This window comes from Patagioenas fasciata, chromosome 16 (genome assembly GCF_037038585.1).
Source record: "Patagioenas fasciata isolate bPatFas1 chromosome 16, bPatFas1.hap1, whole genome shotgun sequence".
In the NCBI taxonomy this organism is placed as follows: Eukaryota; Metazoa; Chordata; class Aves; order Columbiformes; family Columbidae; genus Patagioenas; species Patagioenas fasciata.
Genome location: NC_092535.1, coordinates 13,539,956 through 13,565,391, shown reverse-complemented (window position 1 = coordinate 13,565,391; position 25,436 = coordinate 13,539,956). Strand labels below are relative to the sequence as shown.

Below are 25,436 nucleotides of genomic sequence, written 5' to 3'. Positions count from 1 at the left end.
CCGCGGACGCGACGCCATCTTGGGCGGCCCACCGGATCACCTGACCGCGCCGCCCGCGGTTTGTCTTCCCTCTCAGGAGGCGACGGAAAAGCTGAGGGGCGATTCGCAGCCCCCGGCAGCGCCTGTTTATTAAACCGGTGGCGGTTCGGCTGCGTAGGGGTTGACCCAGGGGCAGGAAGTCCTGGCGGCTCCTCCCTTTGCCCTCCCGCTCCCCTCCTCTTCCTCGCCCATGTCCATTCCAAGATGGCCGGTAAGTGGGGCTGGCGAGCGGGGGGCGCTGAGGCGGCTCACCCGGGGCCGCCACCGTCCTCGCCGTAGCCCTCCGAAACCAACCCCCCGCTATTTCTCTTCTGTTTTTGTTTGTAGGGATCCCTTTGTATTTTGTGGATTTGCAGGATGACTTAGATGATTGTGAGTAATTGGTTTTTATTTTGTACCCTGTTCAGGCCCTCTCCCGCTCTCCCACTCGGGCATTCTTCTATCTCTGTCTTTCCCTCTCTGTGTTTTTATCCAGGTTAGGGCGAAGGGAGGATTTTGAGGCTGTTTGTACTGGTAGGTGAAGGCTTATAGAGCGTTAGGACTCATAAGTTAGGAGTGTATTTGTGTCCTTGCTGAGCGCGGTGCTGACAGGGGAACCGGGTTTGTTCCCCTGCCTCACCCGGTGCTTCACCCGCCTTCAGTTGCTGCCTGACGGGCCGGGCCCTCCAAGGACGAGCAGCCCCTTGATGTGGGGGTTTTGAGGGTTGCAGCCGTCGTCCCGCTGGGGAAGGAGAACTGGGAGGCAGGCACGGGACGGCGTCTGGAAACCGGCCTTCCCGAAGACTATTGTCGCCGCTTCCAGTGGCTGCTGGACCGGATTCAGTGTAAACAGCACCGCCAGCGGTAGGTCGCTGGGGCGGGAAAAGGGGTCCGGCCGGCGGGGCTTTAGGAAGTGAGCACCGCTGTTGTTGTCGGTGGAAATCAGCGTGGAGTGGCCGAGTGTTTTCCTATCTGCGGTTGTGCTAATGGGTGAGACTTAAATCTGTCGAGGCTGCTAAGAACGCTGCTGTGCTGGTCCTGCTCCTCGGCAGCGGGAATACAAGAAAACCTGCCGTTGTGTGTAGCCCGGTTGCCAGTACAAGCCGGTGATTTTAGGTTAAGTACTGTGTGGTGGGTCCTGGACCAGACAGCAGCTCCACCTGAAGCTGCTGTAGTCCAGAACTGTGTCACAGCTCAACACCTGTAAGCCAGCTTGGGAAGAGCTGTTACTTAAGGAGATAAATATTTGACTAATAATTATATGAACTTGTGTTGCTTTAGAAAGCAGCTGTACACATGGGATGGATTGACTTTTCTATTACAAAAATGAAAATAGATACTTGAATGTTTACCGCAAAACCTTTATTGTTTAATAACACTTGAAGATGTGTAACAGGTGGATATCTAGCATAAAGAAGCTAATTTAGGGAGAGGGTGGTCTTCAGGAATGCCAGGGGAAATGTTAGGATACCAGTGACATCTAAAGTATTCCATTGGAAAGATGTGCAGGGACATCGCCTCTGCAGGCGGGAGGTTGTTCTGTGGGATTTTGTTAGTGGCAGTTCTTAGGTGTTGCTCTCAGTCTTTGAGGTTTCTGCATTTCACTAGTAGGTATCAAAAAATAGTGTGTCATTTGTAATTTAATTAAGTTTTAGAAGGAAAGTTGGGATATTTTCTGATGTAAGTGATGTGTAAATTTGGAAATTGTGCATGTAAGAGTTCTTTGTTTTATATTTGTATTTTTGTGTATTGTGTAATATCTTTAATATTTCTTTTATACAGAGAAATTGTACCTGTGTGAGTTTTAAAGAATGAATGTAAAACTGTCATTAAAAAACATCCTCCTTCTTTACTAGTCTTATCTGTTTGAAAAGCTAGAAATCTGAAAAAAATGTAATAAGTGTGGAGGATAATACTTGAAATACACGTATTTGGTATAGAAGTGTTTAAAATTTTGGTAACTCTGTAAGAAGTTGCTTAAAAGGAGGTACTAAAGGTTATTGCTTAACTGTAGTAAGTAAATGTGAGAAGTCTTCACTTTATGTGACAGAAAGCATGGATGTGTTGAACAGGATTTAGGTGAGAAGGAATTGGCTGATATATTTCCATGTGCATATGCTGATTTGAAGACTGTTCTGCAGAGAGTTGCTCTAGCAGAAGAGCTGCAGCAGTTGTTGCTGTAGTACCTTATTTAAGAGTTGAAAATGTCTTTTGTTGCACCAATTTTAAACAACAGCCCCCAAAAACCCGAAAAAATGGTGCTAATGAACGCTCAGCTATTTTAATTGATTGGGTTTTTCCGAATTGCTCCCAGTTCCTTTTACAATTTTTCTCTTTTCTGTAGTAAGGAAAAAAACCCACCCAAGGTAGTGTCATTTGCACTCAGTTTGCCAAGTGTGCAAAGTGCAAGCAGCGGAAATAAATGCAAACTTCCTGTAGTGTTCTGTTACGGTCTTGGCCTTGAACCAGGGGTGAGGGTCACTAGGAGTTAAGTATTCTTTCCCCATTAGTGTTCAAGTCTTTGGCTGTTCTCTTGAGACTGTGAGTAACGGATTTGTCTGGTAAGTTGATTAAGAAGTTTGCCTGTAGGCAAAACTCCAGTTTGAGTCATGAGGTTAATAAAAATGTTCAGATAAAGTTTACCCATAAGCAGTAATTAATAAGCTTTTTATATGGGTCACTTAAAATTTGTGTAAAATAAATGTTCAGTTTCAGGATAAGATTGTAAATAGATGTGCATTTTTAGAGCATTATTGAAAATTTATTATTTAAAAATATTTAAGTTCACTGAAAGCTGTTCTCTGTTTGTATTTACAGCAGTTCAGATGTCCCATCTAGACTGAGACACCGTTGTGCTTGTCCAGTGGCTAGTCTAACAAAGAGTTCATGGTGCATTTTAGGAAAATCTTAGTGGAACTGAAGTTTAACTTAACTAAGCTGGTCAAATAGTGTTATGCACATTGAAGATCAATTCCATTGAAACAAATGAAGAGACTGGGGGACTCCTTTGAATTCGGGGAAAATCTCTAGTAAAATCTAAGAATTTTTTTTCTGTAGAATAAAAGCTGAGGCTTGGTACCTCTTGGTAAAAGAGGGCTTTTAAATATAGAAGTGATTTATAATGGGTATTAATGTAGTTTAGAGCCAAAGTTCATTGTGCCAGATCTCAGATTAAGGGGTTCTTTAAAGGAGAGTGTTTGTAACATAAAGCTGGTGAAGTAGGAGTGAGGGTAGAGCTGAAGCTTAATTATCCTGATTAAGGTACAGCCCCTTCAATTCTGAAGAAATTGTAGTGTCAGAGATCGTGGAATTACATACACACATAATTTAACCCACTGGCAGTTTCAGAATGCATTATGAAATAACACAGGCTTTCCTTTAAGATGTGCAAAAGCTTTGTACTGATTGGGGTGAGACTGGAAAGGGCTGTAATTTCTTTAAAGCGGCATGCTGAACATAGGCGTTATATAGCACTTTACATACAAACTTTATCATCCAAGCGTGTCAGTGGGAGAGGATGGTGTTTTTGTTGTTCCCATTTCACAAATAGGGGAAGCTGGTGCTATAAATGAAACTAGTCCTCTTTTACTTTTAGTTACTTAGCCAGAGCTCTGCTGTTTCTTTACACGGAATCACTGTGTCCTTTCTGCTGCCCCAGGAAAGGGGGTCTCTACATGTAGAGGCATAACCTACAATACCCAGATTATAGTCTCAGAGGCACAGTTTCAAATACAGCCTATTTGGCTTGTTGTTGTGCTTTCAAGTTATTACCAGTTTTGTTCTTTCTTTACTGATTTAAATACCTAATATTGTGTCCTGCCAAGTTAGAAACTGGCCTGTTGTTTTCAGTGGATGTCACTCTCAGCTGGTTCGAGAGGCTACTGCATGCTGGTGAGAAGCAGTGGTGGTTCAATTTGTATGTAGTTAAGTATGATCACAGTTGCTATATTATTTATGTGAATAGAGTGTGTATAATTCTAGGAGCGCTTGGTTGGGAAAGTTGTAAACCCAGACCAGGAGTATCAGCTACCCTAGTGCAAGTCTTTCTGTGGCTTTGGCTGCTGTATCTGTTCTAAATCCATTGCCAAAATGAGAGAATCTGTAATCAAATGCATGTTACTGGAGTAGGTGACTGCAAGACTTGGTGGGGCAAAATTTGATATGGTAATATTTGGTTAAAAGTCTCAAACTGAAAATACAATCAAGTTTTAGAAAAGAATAGATTTGCATGGGAAAGTCTGTAGTTCATAGGGCTGTAGTAGAAAGCTCCCAATATGTTCATAAGTAAGGTGAAGTTGCATTTTTTCCCAAAGTTATCAGTCTGAGTAAGAAATACGGGACCCAGTAACTCCAGTGAGAAAAATACCTTGGTAACTCTGAAACAGTCCCAAGAATTTACAGTTTTAAAGCAATATAGTTCAGGATTTTCTATCATAGTTAAAAATTCTGTTCCTTTTAATGGGACTGATTTTCCTTTTGAAATGGTCTGTCAGTTTGTGGCATGTGTTTTGTCAGCTGAGCCCTCTTAACTCATAGTGCATGTGGTTAGTCCACTCAAAGTGTGAAGTAAAATGTGTTAAAAGCCAAGGATTTTATGGCACTTGAATTAAATTTCAAAGCTTGAATTTACAGATCTTTGTGCAAGTGTTGCTCTTCACTTAATTAGGTACAACTTAGGATGTTTTTGTAAGCAGTTTCCAGTGATGCACAGATAATTTTCATTTGAAGGATAGCTCTAAAAAGAAATAGTTATTCATATAATGGATTTTATACTGTAACAACTCTTACTGACTCTTGGATATATTTTTTTAATAATTTTTGGGGCTACTCTTCTTGTCTTTCAAGTTGGGTTTGAAGATTACGGACCAGACTGTGATAGCATGAGGATAACGGCATTCTTGGATATTCCTGGACAGGATAATTTAACTCCACTGGCTCGTCTAGAAAAATATGCATTCAGTGATAACATATTTAACAGGTACGGGTACAACAACTACATTTGGTAGCCTGAGTCTGATAGCATTGTGGATGTTAAGGTATCATAACTTCTGTTATCATTTTTCTAAGCGCATGCCTAATGTTATTTCTGTTTGAATAGCTTTTATATAATATTTCCATAAAAAGGGGTTTTCATTCCTGGTTGTCTGAATAAGATTTCTCCACTCCATCTTTGTTTTGTTGGGATGCGGAGAAACTGTGTAACTGATATGCCTGAATGTTTGAAGAAGAGCTTTATCTTTTTTAAGGTGCTCATTTAGATTTGATAAATTCCCCTCACATCACATCTGCATGTCATTGGCAGGATATTAAGGCAATTAATATTTTGTTCACTCCACAGGCAAATTATTGCCAGAGGTCTTTTGGATGTCTTTCGAGATTTCAGTAGTAATGAAGAAGACTTCCTGACTGTAATGGAAATAGTAGTCAGGCTCTCTGAAGATGCAGGTTTGAAAGTTTGTTTTGTTTTGTTGGGGTTTTGTTTTTGTTTTATTAACTTATTTTACATAAGCTGCATTATAGAAGGCAATAACTTTCAACTTTGAGAAAGCGGTGATTGAAGTAAAGAAATTGTCGAACAGCAATATCTGTCAGTGAAAATGACATTAATTTTTTCTCTGTTGGAAGTTTTTTGTATGGGAGGTGTATAAATGAAAACCTCTTATTTAGCATGAGGCCTGAAGTAATATTTTTCAAGCAGTTCATTACATCCGAATGTGTGGTGTATGTGACATGGAACAATTGTATGCTTTAATGCTTTATGTACATACATTCATACTGATCCCAAGTCTCTGGACTGTGATGGTGAATACAAGGCTGTTTTATTTTTATTCACCTTTCCTTTAAGAATAAAGTCTCAGTTGTGATATTTTGTATGTTTTGAGTATATTCATTTTCTTCTGTTGTGAAACATTAAATACAAAAAGCGCTGCCTTTTTCTTAAGGTTCTTGATCTTAATTTTGTATTTACTGATGTAGTTTTGACTTTGTTTTTATTACTAGAACCAACTGTACGTACAGAGCTGATGGAACAAATACCTCCTATTGCTATTTTTCTGCAAGAAAGTCGACCAAAATTCCCAACAGCATTTTTTGAATACCTTATGCCCATAGTAGTGAGATACCTCACAGATGTTAACAATCAGGTAAGAAAAATCAGACTATGTGAATTCAATTGCTGAAAAATTGTGTGGTTCAGTGAATTTGAGGCATGATAAAGAGATAATAGGAAAGTCCATGTTGATTGATACCACGTGTGATTCAGCACGCTTTGCTAGGGAGGCCTGAATACATATATGTAATACTTTCGTTAGCAGATAAAGGAAAATCTACAGGATTTACCTGGCAACATGTTGACAGAGTCTGTTCCAGGAGTCATGGCTTATAACTGTCTTCTACTTTGTTTTTTTTTTGCTTTTAATCAGAATTTGATGAAAGAAATCTAATGGTTATATTAAACTTTAGTATTATTTATTCCTTATGTTGTTAAACCAGAGGCTTTTTATGCTGCTGTGTTTGTATGTTTTTGTTTTTAACTTGTACCTGTGTCTTCACTAAAAACATACTATTAGTGGTTCTCAGATCAATAAATTTTTTTGTAGTGATATACTTGTTCTCTTTGTTCATATGAATAGGTTAGAAAGGCAGGTCAAGAAGCATTGCTTATTCTGCTAGAACAAGATCTCATTTCTCAGAGTGACATTGAAAATAAGGTGTGTCCAATTCTGTTGGACCTCTCTGCTCCTGACAGTGATGATGAATACAAGGTGGAAGCTGTGAATGTAAGTGAATTCGGAAGAAATATTATATTTGTTAAAATTTTTCAGTCACTTTTGTTCCCTGTCTTTTAGCAGTGCCTATTAGATAGCTCTACTAGCATATAACGACTTTGTGTGAGATTTTCATGAGCATAAAACCCAGAAAATAAAAATTGAACTTGCATTCTGAGTGTCCTGAGTGCTTTACATAATAATTGAACTTAAACTTTTTGGAACATTACTATTCCAGTTTGGTTTATTCCTTCTCTGCTTGTTAGTCACTCTTCTGTGAATTGAGAAACCGCTGTTGTGACACAATTGAAGCTTAAGTGTGCTAATCTGTTAAGCCTTGAATCTGTAGGTTTCGTAGTTGTTTGTAGTGTTGAGCACCACTGAAATAATGTGAATTCTCAAAGGATTTGAACAAGGTCAGGACTTGATGCACCATACTGAGAGGTTGAAAATGATCTTAACTGAATTAAAGAAGAATCACAGAATGTCACGTGTTGGAAGGGACCTCGAAAGCTCATCCAGTGCAATCCACCTGCCGGAGCAGGAACACCCAGATGAGGTTACACAGGAAGGTGTCCAGGCGGCTTTTGAATGTCTGCAGAGTAGGAGACTCCACAAGCCCCCTGGGCAGCCTGTTCCAGTGTTCTGATACCCTTGCTGAGAAGAAGTTTCTTCTCAAATTTAAGTGGAACCTCTTGTGTTCCAATTTGAACCCATTACCCCTTGTCCTGTCATTGGTTGTCACCGAGAAGAGCCTGGCTCCATCCTCCTGACACTCACCTTTTACGTATTTGTAAACATTAATGAGGTCATGCCTCAGTCTCCTCTTCTCCAAGCTAAAGAGCCCCAGCTCCCTCAGCCTTTCCTCATAAGGAAGATGCTGCACTTGCTTGATCATCTTTGTTGCCCTGTGCTGGGCTCTCTCCAGCAGTTACCTGTCCTTCTGGAACTGGGGGGCCCAGAACTGGACACAATATTGCAGGTGTGGTCTCACCAGGGCAGAGCAGAGGGGCAGGAGAACCTCTCTTGACCTACTAACCACCCCGCTTCTAATCCACCCCAGGTACCATTGGCCTTCCTCGCCACAAGGGCCCAGTGCTGGCTCATGATCACCCTGCTGTCCACCAGGACCCCCTGGGTCCCTTCCCCTACACTGCTCTCTGATAGGTCATTCAAGCTTGTCCTGAGTACTGTTGTACTGAGCACTGCTTATGAATGCCTTTGGCTAAGTGTGGAGGTACTTCGGGTAGGCTTTCTCTAGGTCCTGTACCTTTTGTGCAAGGAGGAAATAAATTTGGGGTTTTGTGTCAATGAAGTGCTTGAAGCATCTTTTTGAAATGGGTCTTCTTGAGAATTGAGGTATACAGTACAGTAATTGAGAACAAGTATGTTATTGTTACTTAAAAATGTAAAGTATCAGATCTTTAAACTTGGTAGAACTTATTTTCCCAAAATGATGACGAGCTTTTTCCTATAGGTGATTAATGTATTAAGTACTTGAGTATTAACAAGAACTACCACTCCTTTTTCATTTATAACAGTAATTAAGATAGGGTCCAAGTATGGTGCTGACATTAAATAAAATAAGCAATCAAACCTTTTGTGTTTTTTCATTAACATAATTGAAATTTTAGTTTAATACAAGAAATCTTTAATTTTTTTTCCTAAATTTTTGAAAAAATCAGATTTAAAGAAACCATTTTTATACTTCAGGATGCTAAATGATTGTCAAAATGGTAGCCAAATTTAAAATGCATTTGGTTCTTGGCAGCCTTGTTTCAATTCTTGTTAAGATCGTTATGTTCTCCCAACAGTTTCTTTACATTTACACTACCAGGTTGCACAATAATGTTGGAAAAGTATGAATGATGACCTGATCTTACTTTGTAAATGTTTTGAAAAAAGACATTCCCTACTCACTTTCAAGAAATCAGTTGACTCCACAGAAGAGTACCGGTGTGTAATTACATTTCAGCATGGATATCCGACACCTGACCTGTAAAATAGTTTGACCAGCTAGATTTTTCCTCTTCCTTGTTTGGGAGTTGGGTGTTGCTTAGGCAGTTTTCCAGGGTGACAACTGAGCAGCAGATGCCTTTTAGGAGTTTGGAAATTTGTAGGAAGCTCCTTGAATGGTGTCTTCCTTGGTTCTTATTTAGCCTTCTATTATGAAGGCAGATGTTTTCAGGAGTAAAGTTTGTTTCTGTGAAGATAGGAAGCTTCAGTGATTGATTTATTTATTTTAATAAAAATAGCAAAATGAGCACTGTTAATCTGACACCACTTGTGTAAGCATTAAACTCCTGATGCTGCAGGCAGAACCAGTTGAGTAGAAAGGTGCATGAGAGCACCTTCTGTTTTAGTGTTGCAAATATAAGAATTATAGTTAATTATTCCAGAAAGTGGGAGCTGAAGGGAAACATACTATCCAAAGTACCACATTTTTCAGAGCAGAAACATGATTTGTAGTGGTGGTTGAAATTGACAGTTCCTCAGAGAAAGCTAAGTTCCCGATCATGTTACTACTTTTCATTAATTGTGCTGCAATGTTATTGCGTAAAATTTCCGAGGATGCTTCCTGTAAAGTCTATATTAGCTCACATACATAGCTACTTGGTATTCCTCTCAATTTTCTGTTGTACTACAGGCTTTTGTTTTCTCATGTTGTCTAAGCCTGTAAAGAGCTGGGACTGTGCATGCTTTTAAGTGTCTGAACAGTCCTGTTAAAGCCAAGGGACTCGTGTGCTTAAGCTTGAGATAGTTATAATATTCTTAAAGATTGCAATTTCATATGCTGGCTAGTGCAATGGAACTTCTGTCTTCTCCACACAAAATACCAGTGTATGCCACATTGTAAAAAAGCCTGGAAAATGTGCTTATTAATGGAAGTCTATTTAACTGAATAAAAAAAGACAATTATCAGAAATGTTACATTCAGGTAGAATGGCATAGAATGATTTTAAATAAAAGGTATGATTATTCTTCACATAAGACAGGTATATGAAAGGACAGTGTGTGGGAGTTAAATCTGTTTGGTTGTTGCTCTCTTGCTCTTGGAAGTAATTTTTAGGAGTATTTGGCTGTGTGTGCAAGCTTTATGGTTTTGTTTTCATTATGCATATACACTTCCTGATTGATTTTTTTTGTAGATAATCTGTAAAATGGCTTCTATGTTGAGCAGAACAACAGTTGAGCACATGCTGCTTCCTCGTTTCTGTGAACTGTGCAGTGATGGGAAATTGTTTCAAGTCCGAAAGGTTGGTGTGTTTTCAACCCTAAACCACTTAAAAATGAATTTTGTTGCTGTTCAAATGCCTTCCTGAATAATTTAGTCATAACTTTAGCTGGTTAACTTTGAAAGAGTATAGAAGAGTGGTTTTAATTTGTTGGTGTGGTTATAGTTTCTGTAGTTCAGTGAAGAAATCGATACAGTCCTTAGTGAATAGCTTTGTTTTAGCAGTTAAACTGATCTTGCATATTTAATAGTTTTGCACAGCGTTTTTTTTTTTAAGCTACCATGCTTGGTTATAGGATGCAAACAAGTTACCTCATCTCTACCATCTTATTTCAAAGCCAGAAATTAAAAAACAATAGATACTGGAGACACCCTTCCTTTAAAAAAACCAATCTGGTATTACTGAAAGGAGAACTCCCAAAAGTGTAGGACTTACTTTGGTTCATATTTGAGTACAAAAGGAAACTTGTTACATAAGAAGTCTTAAAATATTTGAGTAGGCTTAAGGGTCATTCAGAGCCTCAGCTTGGATCTTAACATAAGCTGCACTTGTTGGAATTTGAGCTGCGTTATAACCTTCTAAATAAGCATATAGAATGACTAAATTAATATGGTCCTATATTAATTGATTTCAGATTTAGGCAGCATCTTTTTTCCAACATGAGGGAATGTCCCTTTTGCCTTATTTATATTATTTGCAATGTACTGTAAATGACACTAACTTGAGACCTTAATTAAACTTTGCTTCAGCAGAGTACTTAAGCCGGCCTCAGCCATAGCAGAGATAGTTCTGTCAGTACACCTAAGTCCTGACCCTAGTATCATATTTTAGTCTACTTTGGTTTTGACAGCTGCTGTTCAAAGTAATTTAAACTGTCAAGTAGGCTTATTACTCCCTTTTGATGGTTGCTGAGGTAGATGATGCTCTTCATGCAGAAACCTTCATTATTATTGATTTCAAAGGCATGTGGCTTCTGGAAGCTTCCTCTGAAGAGTCTTTGTTCAGGATGAGTTAATATTACAGGTTGTCATTACATGGCTGCAATTTGAATAGCCAAGCAAGTGCAGTTGTTACATGGGATCAATAATGCATGGTGAAGTTGATAATACAACTAATGCACTTGAAAGAGCCAGAATGTTATTTGTGACTTTTATTTATTTCTTAGATATGTGCAGCTAATTTTGGTGACATTTGTAATGCAGTTGGGCAAGAAGCCACAGAAAGACTGCTGGTACGTAAATATCAAAATCCATTCACAAGACTGGTATTTCTCAGTTCAGAAAGTTTAATAATGAGTTCTTTTGTTTTCTCTGTAGATGAATCAGTGTGCATACATTTTTTGTAAATTGATTTGGCTGAGGCTTTAGTTACAATTAAATAGCAAACCCAAGAATAGATAGAAATGGAAAGTTCTTGTTTTGCAAATGTAACTGACAGCATACATAAAAATACACACACACACACACACTTTAGAATTACTGACTCTTTTTTTTCCCCTGTGCTAGATAATCAGTCAAGTTAAAATTTTGGGAAAAATAGGGTATTAATAATGCCTTCTATCTTTTCCTAGTGCATATATTGTAGTTATGCGTAAAATCCTAATGAAGTAAGTGGCAGACAGGTTTTTTTTTTTTTCCCCCATTTCTTAAGTTAATGCATGTTTTTAACCTCTCTCCATTTCTTCTATTCTTCACTCATTTTATTCTGAGTTACCGTTGTCTCCAGTTTCCAAACAAATACCTTGATAGTAAGTTGCAACAGTCTTTGTTTAGTCTTTAATCTTGGTTTTGCTTGCTTCTGGCAGATCCCCAAGTTCTTTGAACTCTGTTCTGATAGTGTTTGGGGAATGAGAAAAGCATGTGCTGAGTGCTTTATGGCAGTGTCTTACACCACATCCCCAGAAGTTCGCAGAAGCAAACTGTCCCCGCTGTTCATCAGTCTTATTAGTGACACCTGCAGATGGGTAAGTAACTCCCTCTGTGACTGATGATCTTCCCAGGCAGATCATACGCAAATAATGGGCAAGTCAGAAGTGTGCTGTGGAAGTTCTCTGAACTAAATTTGCTGGGATTAGAGTCTAACCTACTAAAATCTGATCTCTTCTAGTAAGATAGTATCTTATTTTTTCTCTCTTACTACTTCAAATTTCTGTCACCATTTTTCTGTGAGTGTAAACACTTCTGAGAATAGGTTGCTTGTGTTAAAGGTATTAATTGAAGTAGACAGTGTCCTTCAAATTTAACTTAAAAATCTTCTTACTATGATTGTATAGATACATGCTTAATATTTGAATAACCTTTGCTTAGGGGTCACTTATTTGGTAATTGATAGTTAGTATTAAATGAAACTGTTCTAGTAAGAATCAATTGATTCTTACTAAAAAATTGAACCAAATTTTTATTTTTCAGCACTAACTCTGCGGGAGTTGCATGAATGCTGACTGTCTTTGTACTGTCACAGGTTCGTCAGGCTGCTTTTCAGTCTCTTGGCCCATTTATTTCTACCTTTGCAAACCCTTCAAGTGCTGGTCTTTACATTCGGGAAGATGGGACGCTGAGTATCCGCCCGTCAACACAAGATATGAATTCCAGTATAACTTTAACGTCCTCCAGTACAAATGCTATGTTGTCCAGGTAAAATCATTGGGCAAGGTGTGGTGGAAAGGGGAAGAAAGAAGATAATTCTTTTGATTGCTGTTCAGGGCTAAAAAAAAACCCTCTGAACTTGAGAATATAGTTCCAGAAAAGGTATGAAGAGTGAGGTCACGCGTGTTGGAGTGTAGCCGTGTGATTGAAAAATTCACTTTGGCTTCACAGGCGGGTAAAGGGAAAACTGGTGAAGTAAAGCATAGTAATAACATAGATTCTGTCTTTCTGCAGAAAAAATAAGCTGTAGTTGATGCCGTCTTTTATGAAGTATCTAACTGAAAGCTATGTTGACAGAGTACTATAAGTTTTGTTTAGATAACTGTGTCTGTTTACCAGTTCACAACAACCAATGGAAATCAAACCAGAACCAGCGACTGAGGAGGCTTCAGCTGAAGTCAATACAAAGCTCTCAGTTGAGAACATAAATGAAGAAAGTTCAAATTGTTGTACCAGTCCTGGAGAAGATGTGTCTCAGTTATCTCAGGGTGATGAAGTTGCTGCTGATGTCACAGAAGTCGCTAAGGACAATGGTTTTCCTGGAACAAACTCAGAGCTACAGTCTCCTGAGGACCTGTTTAATACTTTTCTGTACTGGCGCCCTCCTCTGCCTGATATAAGTCAGGATCTGGAGCTGCTTCAGTTCAAGACAGAAAAGCACAAAGACAGCTGTTCCGGGCCGTGTAATAACTGTGTTGCTAGTAGTGAAATAAGAAAAGTTCTAGAAAGCTTACAGGAGCACATGGATGATCCAGATGTTCAAGGTGAGACTCCAACAATAAGTCATTTTTTCTCTGAGCAGGTTTTCTCCTGGCATTTACAAAACCCTTAACTGTGTTTCAGTTGGCTTGGTGTTCATAAGGTGATGAGAGTCCATGAGTAGTAAATGATACACCTCTTTTTCACAAGACCTGAATGATTTCTAGAACATTTGGGAAGTGTTCCTAGCTCCTGTTTGCATAAGAAACAGCTTAGAAAAAAAAAAGCTCTGGGCTTCTCTTTATCTTTTCAAATTAATTCATTAATGCTTTTAAGAGCAGTAGGGAGACTAAATCGTCGTCTTTTGCTTTTATACAGCTCAGGTCCAAGTGTTGTCTGCTGCTCTCAGAGCTGCTCAGTTTGATTCTGTTGGTGATTACGAGACCAAAAAAATGGAAGAAAGCAGTGGCAAACTTCAGAACAAAACTATTTCAGATGAAACGGCTGTTTCAGATGCTACCTGCAAACAGGTGGAGGAAGACAGTGTTTCATCCCTGCCCTCTCAGGATCATGTCAGTGACCAGTCTACCACCAGTACGCTGAAAAGTACAGTAAGTGTCCATTGTGCTCCATGTCTGAAATGAATTCTTACCAGCTGGAGTTCGGTGTGTGTTCATGTAGTTTCTGGCATAATTCACCCACTTCTGATCTAAAGCCTTTGAATACCACTATACTGTAACTATCATATGCTACTCATTTTCAGTAAAAAATAGAAAAGCCATTGAGGGCTATTATTTCTGTTTGCACAAAACTTAAGAATTGAAGTTTTGCAGTTGGTGGCGGTTGGTTTTTTTTCAGATGAAATGTACCAAGCACAGTCTCGCCTCTTCCTGTAATGAATCTAAAATTAGTGTTTCATCTCCAGACAGGAGGCTGAATCATGTGGTGACACATAGACAGTTTCCGGTTACTATTTCATGATTATAATATACAGATAAGAGTAAAAAGAACTGTTTGCACCATGTTTAATGTTGCTGGAGCTTATTGTGAAATATAAAGAAAAGCTCTCCTTGTCTAGGAACAAAAATCGCACATAACTTGAACAAACAAATACGTAAAATATTGTGTGAACTTTAACCTTATATGTTTGTGGTCTTTTAAGCGATATAGTTCTTCTGGGGAGAGGTGTATGCTTCATAATTTGGTAGGCTTGGGAATTTCTAGCAGTATGTTCTGAAATAATTTTCTTTTATCTATGGTATTGACTGACTTGGGGCAACTGCTAACCTGTCTTGTTTTAGTGTCATTTAAATTCATGCCAAGAAGAAAAGCTATTTAAGAGTGTAGTAAAAGTAACCATCCAAAATCTATATGAATATTGCATTTATTGTGGTAAGTTACGTTTTTTAGAAATCTAGTTACTGTTCCCCTAGCTGCTTCTACAATCTTAACAGTATTTGTACAACACTTTTTGTACTTGCATGAACACACTGACTAAGGCTTTACCTGTACAAGGCTTTGTCTGTAAAAGGCTGTTCTGTAGTGTGATGCTTTGAAATGTCCCGAACAGCAGTAAGTCTAATTCGTTTAACTAGCTAGTACATACTTTTACAGGACTCAGAGGAACAACATGGAGGAACCACTGTACCTCTAAAGAGCGAGCAAGAAAATAATCCGCCATTTGAAGATGACAAGTCAAAATTACAGGTGATTAAAATAGCATCTAACTGCTTTAGTGGAATACTGGATACAGTTCATCTTTAATGCAGTGATAGCTTTTGCAGTGGATCAGTTGCAGAAGGTGAAAAAATGCTGTGGGTATTTGAGGAGAACCCTGTTTTAAATGGGAAAGCTAGAGAAATTCTGTTGCCTTTTTGGTGCTTTAGAGGCAATCTGTGCAACCAAGGTAGGCACTGACGATACTGTGTTCTCACTGGATTTACTGTTTGTCTTCAGCAAAGAAGAAATTTTCAGTTTGGTTTGGTGCAACATCTTGAAAAAAGTAGTAGTTACTGTTCATTGCTCACTGCTGTGTCCTAATGAGAGGACAGAGAACCACAGGGGTCGTTTACATGTTGTAAAGTCAGCCCACAGAAACCATGTCTTGCCGCTGTCTGTTTAGCTGCCAGATGCTTAGGAGCAGAAAAATACTGTAGCACAAGAGGCGTATTTTCTTTCTGATCTTAAAGGAAAGCATGTGTCGCTGATGTGCTGTCTCCCTATAGGATATCATACCTCAGCCCTTATTAGACCAGTACCTGTCAATGACCGACCCAGCTCGAGCCCAGACTGTTGATACTGAAATAGCCAAACACTGTGCATATAGTCTGCCTGGGGTGGCTTTGACGCTGGGCCGGCAGAACTGGCACTGCCTGAAAGACACGTACGAGACACTGGCTTCAGATGTACAGGTAAGGAAAAAAAGATTAATAAATCGGAACTCTGAGTAGTTCTTCGCTTCAGTTCGTTGCACTGAAGTTATAACATCATGTGCTTTCTTATAAGGGATTAAATGTGCATGAAAAAGATGAAATTAAGATTTTAATCTTATTTATGAGGTCTGATTTAAGTATTCTACTGTTATGTAGCTAGCCCCGTTTCTTTTGCTCTCTGTCCTCACACAGGTGTAGTTCAAAAACTTCTTTATTTCAGTTATGGTGCCTAATCTAGTTCCCTTCTTAAATTGTTTGCAGTGGAAGGTCCGTCGGACACTCGCTTTCTCGATCCATGAACTAGCTGTGATTCTGGGGGATCAGCTAACGGCTGCCGATCTGGTGCCAATTTTCAATGGATTCCTGAAAGATCTGGATGAAGTGCGTATTGGCGTCCTTAAACACCTGTATGACTTTCTGAAGGTAGGAAAGTGTAATTTAATTTCTTAAGATAATTTTTTTTCTGACTCCATTACAGTAAGGTTTTTTTTGTGAGAAGTGGAGGTATCACTATCTATTTGCCTGTTTAGTTTTGTGCAATACTGCCATTTTGTGTGTGTCTATTGCTTGCTTAAGGTCCCTCTTCTTCTGTCTCATATCGCAACTGCTCAGTCGTATGCCCAGATATGATGCTTTGATGGGTGTTCTTGCAGAAGTGATGACTTAGTCTATTTTTTGGATATCAGTCTTGTGTGTCCAGGCACTTGATTGGTTGCAGGCAATTTTTAGTAAGCCTCTTGTGAATAATCCCTTGCTTTCAAGTAGAAAAATGCGGATAAGTGTAAATAGACTAATTCACCAGAGAACTGCAAGTATTGAATTTTATCCATTTTATACTAATAATCTATTTTCTTTAGTTACTTCATGCAGACAAAAGGCGAGAGTATCTTTACCAGCTTCAAGAATTTGTGGTGACTGATAACAGCAGGAACTGGAGGTTTCGTTACGAGCTGGCAGAGTATGTAATTTTGTTAACTTTTGAGTTTTTTAATCTATGTTAATAACTTGGAAATAAGTAATTGCATTCAGAAGTTACCACAGCCTAATTAGGACCTGAAAGATTACAACTGTTCTTTATTAAGTAATTGAACTTAAAAGCTGTTGGCTGTTGAGGGTTTTTTGGGGCTTTTTTTTTTTTTTTTTTTTTTTTTTTTTGGGTCTTTATTTGGCAAATTGCCTTGTAATCAACTGTGAATGAAACTTACACATGATTATACTAAATGGAGATGTGGTTCACTTGCTGCTTATAAAATACGACAATCTGATATATACTATGCAGTGCGGTTTCAGATTTTATTCAGTTCTAGACTGCCTTGTAAAAATTGGTGAAATATATGTGCAAAGTGATTTTTCTAATGTGTATGAAACTAAAAAACATTTCTCAAAAAATTAGTTTATTCACTTGCTATTTCCATATGACTGGGTGTATAATGGAGATAAGAGTAACATCCCACAATTCTTTTGCAAGGCCTGTTGATGTTTGGAACACCTGAAGAATGTTTGTAGGCATCAATTGCAGCTAAAATCTGACCTTCATGTTTATCTCGATGCTTTATTTGGGTTATTGAGGATTCACTGTCCCTTTGCGGTTTGGCACAACAGGCTGAATGTCACTGGGGTGCCAGAAAGTTGTGCAGTGGTTCCCTGACACCTAGTGGAGACCCGTCACTGCGCCTGGTTTGCGCACAGCTGCTGGTTACACAATGGCAGTGCTGGGGATAGAATGAGTTTGGTGATACAAACCATTTTCTGAAGTGCAGATTTCTACACCGAAGTAAATGTTTCATTTTTACTTTGAGAATATGCAGGATATTGGTCTGAAGTTGTAAAGAAACTTTTTTCATTCTACTTCTGCTGGTGGCTTTTGTTAATATTTGGGATAATTTTGATTCATTGGTACATCTAGTTTGGATAAAAGTTTCTCTTGGTCGTCTTGATGGATTAAAGCAGGTACCTTTTTAATATGTGTGTAAAGAGAAGAACAAACTGTTCAAGTGCTTTGTAACAACCATGGTATTGTCGAAGTTCCAAGTGATCCTTCCGTATGTTTAAGAGATGGTATAATCAGATCAGGTTAGTGTTGCACTTGGAGTTAATCACTTTGTGTGTTCCAGGCAGCTGATCCTGATACTGGAACTCTACAATCCCAATGAAGTCTATGACTATTTACGACATATTGCACTAACCCTCTGCTCCGATAAAGTTTCAGAAGTTCGGTGGATCTCCTTCAAACTGGTAGGGGATTTAGTTCACTCTCTGGCAAGAGAGGAGGCAATTAGTTAACCTTTTCTGTTGTAAATGTGTTTTCAACTGCATGAAAACCAGGATTTAGTTTTGAGAGACCTTCCTCCAGTTCTGGGTGGAAAAAAAAAAACCTTAAAAATTACTGCTCTTTCCTTGAAGTTGATTAAATTTGTTATGACCTTCATGATAATGCCATCATCCCATAGATGTCCCAAATCAGTAGAAAGATTGAAGGAATCTCTTATTTTTCTTTATGGCACCATGGAAAGAGTATTATTTTAATGATTAGTTTATTTTAGTGTTTTTTCTTTGACCTGAACAAACAGCTTGGTTTTTTTTAAGCTTACACATTCTTTTCTCCAGAATAAGCACAGTGATTTATTAAACCCTGCAAGCACAGCTGATGGCACTGTGTACAGTTTTCGTCTCTTTTTGTAAGATTCAAATGAAATGCTGCTTCTTGAATTTTCTAAAGGCTACAAATGAAAGTGCCTTTTTCTTTTCCCCTCTCCTTTTATCCTTCCCCCTTCCTTCACTTCACAGGTTGTAGCGATACTACAGAAGTTCTATGCAAACAATGCAAATGCCCTGGGATTAAATTTCATTAATGAACTTGTAGTGCGGTTCCGTCACTGCTCCAAGTGGGTTGGAAGACAAGCTTTTGCCTTCATTTGTCAGGTTGGAATGTTTTCTCTCTGTGTTTTGGTTCGTTCATTTAATTTGGAGCTGTTTTGAGGCTTTTCAGCAATGTGGGCAAAACCAGAATTTGGACTCAAGATTTTTTTTTTTTTTGGTAATTATTTGGGTTCCATGATTCTGTGGGTTGATAAAAGACAGTGGCAGAGTTGGTCTGGTCTCAATAGGGGCATGTGACCATCCAGTTTTGGACTGTGCTCCTTGTTTTGTTGTGTGCCTCCAGCTGAAATAGCTGATCCTTGTAGTTTCTGGTGTCCCAATAGAAAAGTCAAGAATTAAGTCCTTAAACAGAGATGCATTTTGTGAAACTTTGACATGCTCAGATAAAGGTTCACAAGAGCTCTTCAAACTGCCAACAGGTGCTACATGCCAGGAACTGTTTCCCTCTTTATTTCCGCTTACCTTCCCTGTTCCAAAACAAAACTGCTACTTTACTAGCAATGAGGCGCAGGGGTTCAATGTTGAAAGTTGAAAGGGTGACAGGCAAGAGAGCACGATTTCCTCAAGTATAGCTGAAAGAAAGTTACCTACTCTTGTTGGGTCATCCTCAACTGAAATTCAGAACAGTGAGACATGTTTTCATACCGGTATTTTCGAGATTGTGCTTATTTTATGATAGAGTGCATTTGTTCAGAGTTCAACAGTGACTGTTTTAATTAGGCCAAATTAAGGATAAGATGGAAAGGCATGGCAAATACTGTATTTTTAACAGAAATCTTGCTTTTTTCTGTACCGTGTTTCTCCTGCAGGCCGTAGTAGAAGAAGAATGTATGCCTGTTGAGCAGTTTGTTGAACACTTACTCCCCAGTCTTTTGAGTCTGGCTTCTGATCCTGTGCCGAACGTGAGGGTTCTGCTTGCCAAGGCCCTGCGGCAGACGTTGCTGGAGAAAGGTGCGGGCAGCAGCTTCCTTCGGGAGAACTGAAGTCGGGCAAATGCTCTTCCTCCTGCCGGTGCAGCTCTTGATAATTGGCCCAGCTGCTGAAAGGCATTTTGGTTCTGTTTATACTCAAAACAGAATTATAACTTGTAAGCTGGGATGCCGGGTTTAAGTTCAGGTGTAGGAGCGCAGGTGCAGGGGAGTGTTTGCTGCAGCAGCTCTTGGAGCATCGTCTCCAAGGGCCCAAAACCGGCATCGAGCACCCGACAAGTGTCGGGATTCACCCGCTAGGGGCGGTGGCGTCCGCGGTTTGAGCGCGAGGCTTTGCGGGACCAGGTGACGTCACTTGAGATCATTTTAATGCTTTTCAGACCGTTTCGTTAATGAATTTATTGTCTTTGGATTCTGTCTGAAAAGTTTTTCTTTGTCGTTTTAGTCTTAAGTTCACAGCTGTACCAGGAAAGGATGTAATTTTGTGTGCTACTGCAGTGTCCTGTTTTACAGTTCCTTCAAAGCAAAAATCAGCTTATCTGTGGTTATCCAAAGGAAGATGCACAGAAATCTTTTTTTTTTTTTCCAGAATGAAATCTGGAGAATGTTTTATAAAACACTGTAGAGTGGCAGCTTTCTGCATTTGCTGTTATTTGATACACTTCTATTTAGGGCTCGGCAAAAAGAGTTTATCTTAGAAATACTTAAGTAACTAGTAAGATGAGTAAGAAGCAGCATATTTCTCCTTCTCTGTCAGCTTCCTTAGCTTGCTGTAGTTTCTCTAAGGAGCCTAGAGCTCAGATGAGCCACCCCAGATGTTTCTGGGATCCTCTGTATTTCTGCACTACTTACCTCCTAGGGTTTATTCATTTGGCTTTGATTAATATTGTCTTTTTCTCCCCTTATCTTAGCTTATTTTAAAAGTGTTGGCAATCCTCATCTGGAAGCTGCAGAAGAGACCATTCTAGCCCTGCAATCTGACAGAGATCAAGATGTGTCCTTCTTTGCCACCCTAAAACTAAAACAGGCTAATATGGACAATACCACTCTTGAAAAGCAAACCTAATGTCTTGTTCTGCAGTAAACACTGAACATCAGAATGGTTACTCACCTTACGTTTGTGGTTAGTATGAATAATGTAGACAGGTAAGAACAAGGTCTGTTAAGAAAAGTTAGGATGTTCATTTATTTGTCTGATATGCGTGAGTAATTACTTATAGGGTTTTTTTTGTAAATGTGGGTTAAGTATTGTATGTAAAGTGTTACACTATACACAGTGTTCCAGTGTAACTGGAATTCACATTTCATTTTTTAACAAAAAATTTCCAGTAGAGCAGTCTGCTGTAGCTTAAAATTGTTTCTAAATCTTAAAACCTGATTACAGCAAACTTACACAAAGGTTCTTTTCTTCATTTTACATTTTTGTATGGTTTCAAGTATTGTGTTTTAAGTGAAAAAAGTGTATATATGTGAATAATTTTGAATTTTAACAAAAAAATTATGAACTTCTGTATCAGCAGAAAAAAGCTCAAAAATCATTTCATTTTATAAAGTAGTTACTCTGCTAAAATTAAGGCATGGTTCATTTTTACTTAACATGATGTGATATTTTTCAAAGCACAGCTCAATATTCTTTGTATACTGTGACTTTTCTATTAATTTGTTATTTCTGAGCTGTATCCTTACAGGCGTTACCATGTCTGGTTTTGTTATGCTGGCTCTGGTACTGGTAGGTAGAATGAATTTCTCAAACTGACAGTTGCTTATTCTGCCCCAGCAGAGTTCTCTGCATGGAAGGGATTCACTTCCTGCAGCGTGTGCTGTACCTGCAGAAGGATATTACAGAATTTTACAGGTTTAAGTTTATATTTGTTTGTTTTACATACCTCATTTTTTAAAAAAATAACATCTTTTAACTGGTCCCAATCCTGAACAGCCTGCTAGTTTGTTCCTGGAAACAAAGGACCTCTAACTTCTGAAAAACCCCAGATAACCACTGTTCAGAGGAAAGGTGGTGATGCAATTTTTTACTCTAACTTGTGTTGATTGTGTGGTAAGGATTGGGACAAACAGCAAAGGAAGGTTACGGAGATCCTGAAGCTTAAGTAGGACATCTGTATGTTTAAGTAGGTCTTTTGGAAGAGAGAAAGAATATACAGATAAAACATGGTTCTGTTAACAAAATCTTATAACTTCTGGTCAGTTTAAAAAATTATAAAGCTAACATTTTTTGGTGGATCCTGTCTGCTGTTGTGTCCCAGATCTGCAGGTAGTATGTGGCCTGGAGGATAATTAATCTTACTTTTTTAGATTGTGGATTCGAACTTTGTCCTGTTCAAAAATTGATGTTTTAATACTAAAGAAATCGTTTTGTGTAATAAGTTACTTTCTGCGAACACAATACTTTATCATAAACAGACCTGTGTAAATATTTCCCCTTATTTCACTATTACACTAATAAGTGGTTCACATGGGTGAAGGTCTTTACTTCTTTCTGTTTTGTTTTGTTTCAAAGTTGGCTTGCCTGCACTACAGCAAGTAGGTTCCTCGGCTGGGTTCTGGAGTTTTGGAGGGCTCAGTTTTGTATAAGTTTGTTTAACTAGGCTTGTATTATAATATGTACAGTATTTGTAATAGATTGTTTCCTTGTGAAATCACAAAATGCGTTCTGGGAGTTGCGGGCAGAATTATACGACTGCTGTTACAGCAAACAGTATAAAGTCTGTAAATTCTGCAACATTCTACATTTCATTTTTTACAGTTTTTTTTTTATAATTTAAAACTAATGTTTCTTCAGTACAGACTTTTTATGATTGCAATTTCTTAACAAGACATTTCAAATTAATTTTTTCTAGTTCTAATATCTTTTTCTAATGCTGGCATTATACTGATATTTTCTAACAGTTCAGATTTTCTAAGACCTTTTTCACAAGGTTTTACTTTTGTTTTTCTATTCTCAATTTATTAAATTTCTCAGCACTGAACAATTTTTTTAAGTGTGTGTATATGTAAGTATGTTTGAAATGTACTGTATATAAATTAAACACTTTGAAATTTAACCCAATGCAGGTTTGTTTGTCAGATAATCTTAAATAGTTACATTTAGTTGCAATAATCCACTGGAAAACACAAGCTTTCGTATGTTTTAGCATGTTTGGTTAGTGTTCACTAGAGTTTTTCATTGGGATATGTGTAAGCAGTGAGCCACCAGCTATAAAAGTTCACTAAAAGTCTAAACAAAGTTCTTTGGTTTTAACATTATTTTGGTATCTCTCTGGCTCCAGAAATAATTTTTGTTTTAAATTATATAATTTCAGTAGAGCATTTAAAAACTTTAGTTACAGCTCTACAGTTGCATGTGCTAACGGGTGGACATCATAGTTTCGGGGTGGGTTTTTTATAGACAGTGTGCAGGTCTATTAAACATATTTACCCTCTACAAGCTTTGTCTTTTTAGTTTTAAACTAGAAATGATTTCAGCCTGACTAAAGACGGCACTTTACATCTTGTACTAGCCAAAGGTATGCAATGATGAGTAGAGTGGTGTGTTTGGGTACAGTTCTCTGGGTTGTTTAAATTATGCAAAAAAAAAAAAGTATTTTAAAAGCCAGATGGAGCAGAGTTAAGTAGTTGATCCACTTTCACAACAACAGTAAGAATATCACTTTTAAACATATCTAGCGAAGGAACGTGAACATAACGTTAGTGGGTGCAATATTGCTTGGATGCTGTAGGAAATGATCAAGCGCTTGTAATCCAGAGCATGTTAGTCATGTTGCTCGAAGTTCGGAGCGGTTGGTGTCTGTGTGACCGATACGTAGCAGCGGTTCTGTCTGTGCACAGAGGCGTTTAGAGCCCAGTTCTGTGGGGACACTCTGGAAGTGTCATTCCTGTGTCAGAAGAGAGAATCTATGTAACTTTGTATTTATCTCAATAAATCCTGTGACTGTTTTATAAACCAACTTTGTGGTAACTGACTTTTGTTGGATGTGAGTGTATTCTTTTGGATAATGAAAGGTCTCTACAGGGTAAACGCTGTCATCTCTCAAACCAGGATTGTGTGTGGAATTCATCATACTGGGCAGTAAAAACTCCATTAGATGTGCAGAGACTTCCAGTAGCTCTTCCTGGTCTTTCTCCTTGAAGTGAGCGTGCCAAAAGTGCTTCACAACTGAAGTGGTTCTGTTGGAACTGGACCTCTAACAACATGTATTTAAATGAAGGGGAACTTGTGTATGCTGGGTGAGAGCGACATTGGACCTTAAATCTCCAAACTTTAGCCTGGGAGGACATTCTGGACTGTTTTGTTCAGTGTGGTGTTGCTCTCAGACATCCTACATTAATTAACTCCATGTAGTTGTTAGGCCCTGGGGAGCGGGGATGGGAATGAATAATCAGCACCTGGCTGGGTAGTTTTGCTTCTGATCTCAGGAGTCTTCTCTATCTTCTGCTGCTGCAATCACCCTTTTGGCTGTTTCAGACACTCCCTGGCTGCTCCATCCTGTGCTGTAGAACAACTGCCAGATGCTGCAAAAGAATTCCTGACCTCCCCTCTCTTCTCTGTGGGATATTGGCTGATGAAAAGGTGAGGAGAATAAACAGTCCCTGCACCCCCAGGAAAGCCTGTCCACAAGCTGCTATGTAGAAAACTGGAAACACAAACAGCAATATGATCTTTTATTAACACATTAGGCTAAGCTTGTAGATTGAGATCTAGACTTTAACAAAGAAAACAGGAACATAGAATACGGGCAACTTCGGGTATTTACTGTAGTCCATCCTCTGGCAATACTGACTCCAGGGTAAGAATGGAACTCGATGCGTGACAGTACCAAAGTCACGAATCAGACGACGTTCCCTGTCTCATCCACTTTATCTGGTGCTCACTTACAGACACGTTGAGTTTGCGATCCTGTCGAGTCTGATTAGTAAGAAAGCTTTGATTTGTATAGAAGAAATAGTTTCTGCGCTGCTTTGATAAAGGGCAATGCTGCTTTCTTGATTTAGGGCTGGAATGTTGTCTCAGCAGAAACATGAGGTACTCGAGCTGATTTGTACTGTAAACCTTCAGGCCTGAACAGATTTGGTCATGAAATATCCTTTGGCACCTTTCATCAAGAGCCATTATTTCTGCTTCCCTGGCCAAATTCCAACCTGGCTAATCGCATTCTGTTCCTCTGCATTTCCCTGACCACTGCAAATGGGCACTGCAGGGTTCTTTGCTGCCTTTCATTAACTCTTGCAGTGTTATGGTTTGCTGGCAAGCAGCTCTTCTGCCTCGTGCCTCAAATGGCTTGTGTTTCGGTATTGGGCGAATTGGAGTGGTGGCTTGGTTTAGTTTTTTCTCCATGTTTTGAGTTCCTTGTGTAGTAAAGATTCTTCTCAGTGTAGAGTAGAAAATAGAAGGATGTGCAACAAAAGCAAGTTGTCCCCTTTGAAATGAAAGATAGGAGTTCCACAGAAAGTTGTTTGACACTGCTGATTTTTCAAATAAAATAAAAATCAAGAAATAACCGTACAGCTGCTGTAATAAAGTGCTTCCACTTACTAGATGAGAAAACCATGGTGCACTGTGGAAGATGTAGCCCAACATGGAAATGATTTCTCAGGAAGAACAGCAGCATGAGGCACCTGAAAACTGTTCCTAAGAGGCCTCTCAGCAACACTTTAGAACTCATATGTTTGGCTTTATTGCCAAAAAAAAAAAAGGGAAAAAAGCTCCTTCTGGAAAAGAATGTGGTACAGGACTGTTTCCTGAGGCAGCTTAGGTTTATGAGTTGTCTGCTGGAATTAAGGCCCGAAGTCTCACCTAGCTCCTGAGGAACCTGGG

General features: G+C 38.9%; 1 protein-coding gene across 2 annotated transcripts; it reads left to right on the top strand.

Moving 5' to 3' along the window:
- Positions 1–70: 70 nt before the first annotated feature.
- LOC136108272 (serine/threonine-protein phosphatase 4 regulatory subunit 1-like) lies at positions 71–23,568 on the top strand. 2 transcript variants are annotated; one of them, XM_065849922.2, is made up of 20 exons: positions 71–250; positions 367–411; positions 4,864–4,996; positions 5,357–5,463; positions 6,019–6,161; positions 6,651–6,797; positions 9,935–10,042; positions 11,187–11,252; positions 11,826–11,984; positions 12,482–12,654; positions 13,006–13,430; positions 13,744–13,976; positions 14,980–15,072; positions 15,591–15,776; positions 16,059–16,220; positions 16,655–16,755; positions 17,912–18,032; positions 18,585–18,719; positions 19,487–19,628; positions 20,518–23,568. In XM_065849922.2, exons 1-20 carry the CDS (start codon positions 244–246, stop codon positions 20,670–20,672), a joined length of 2,841 nt encoding a protein of 946 aa, XP_065705994.2. In that variant the 5' UTR covers positions 71–243; the 3' UTR covers positions 20,673–23,568. The 2 variants fall into 2 exon arrangements, with proteins under 2 accessions (XP_065705994.2, XP_065705995.2); XM_065849923.2 differs by lacking the exon at positions 367–411.
- Positions 23,569–25,436: the final 1,868 nt, after the last annotated feature.

Excerpts from the sequence above, each read along its gene's own strand:
- LOC136108272 (XM_065849922.2), top strand. Across the intron at positions 4,997-5,356 it reads AGTGATAACATATTTAACAG|GCAAATTATTGCCAGAGGTC; the intron begins GTACGGGTACAA and ends TTCACTCCACAG. Across the intron at positions 6,798-9,934 it reads ACAAGGTGGAAGCTGTGAAT|ATAATCTGTAAAATGGCTTC; the intron begins GTAAGTGAATTC and ends TTTTTTTTGTAG.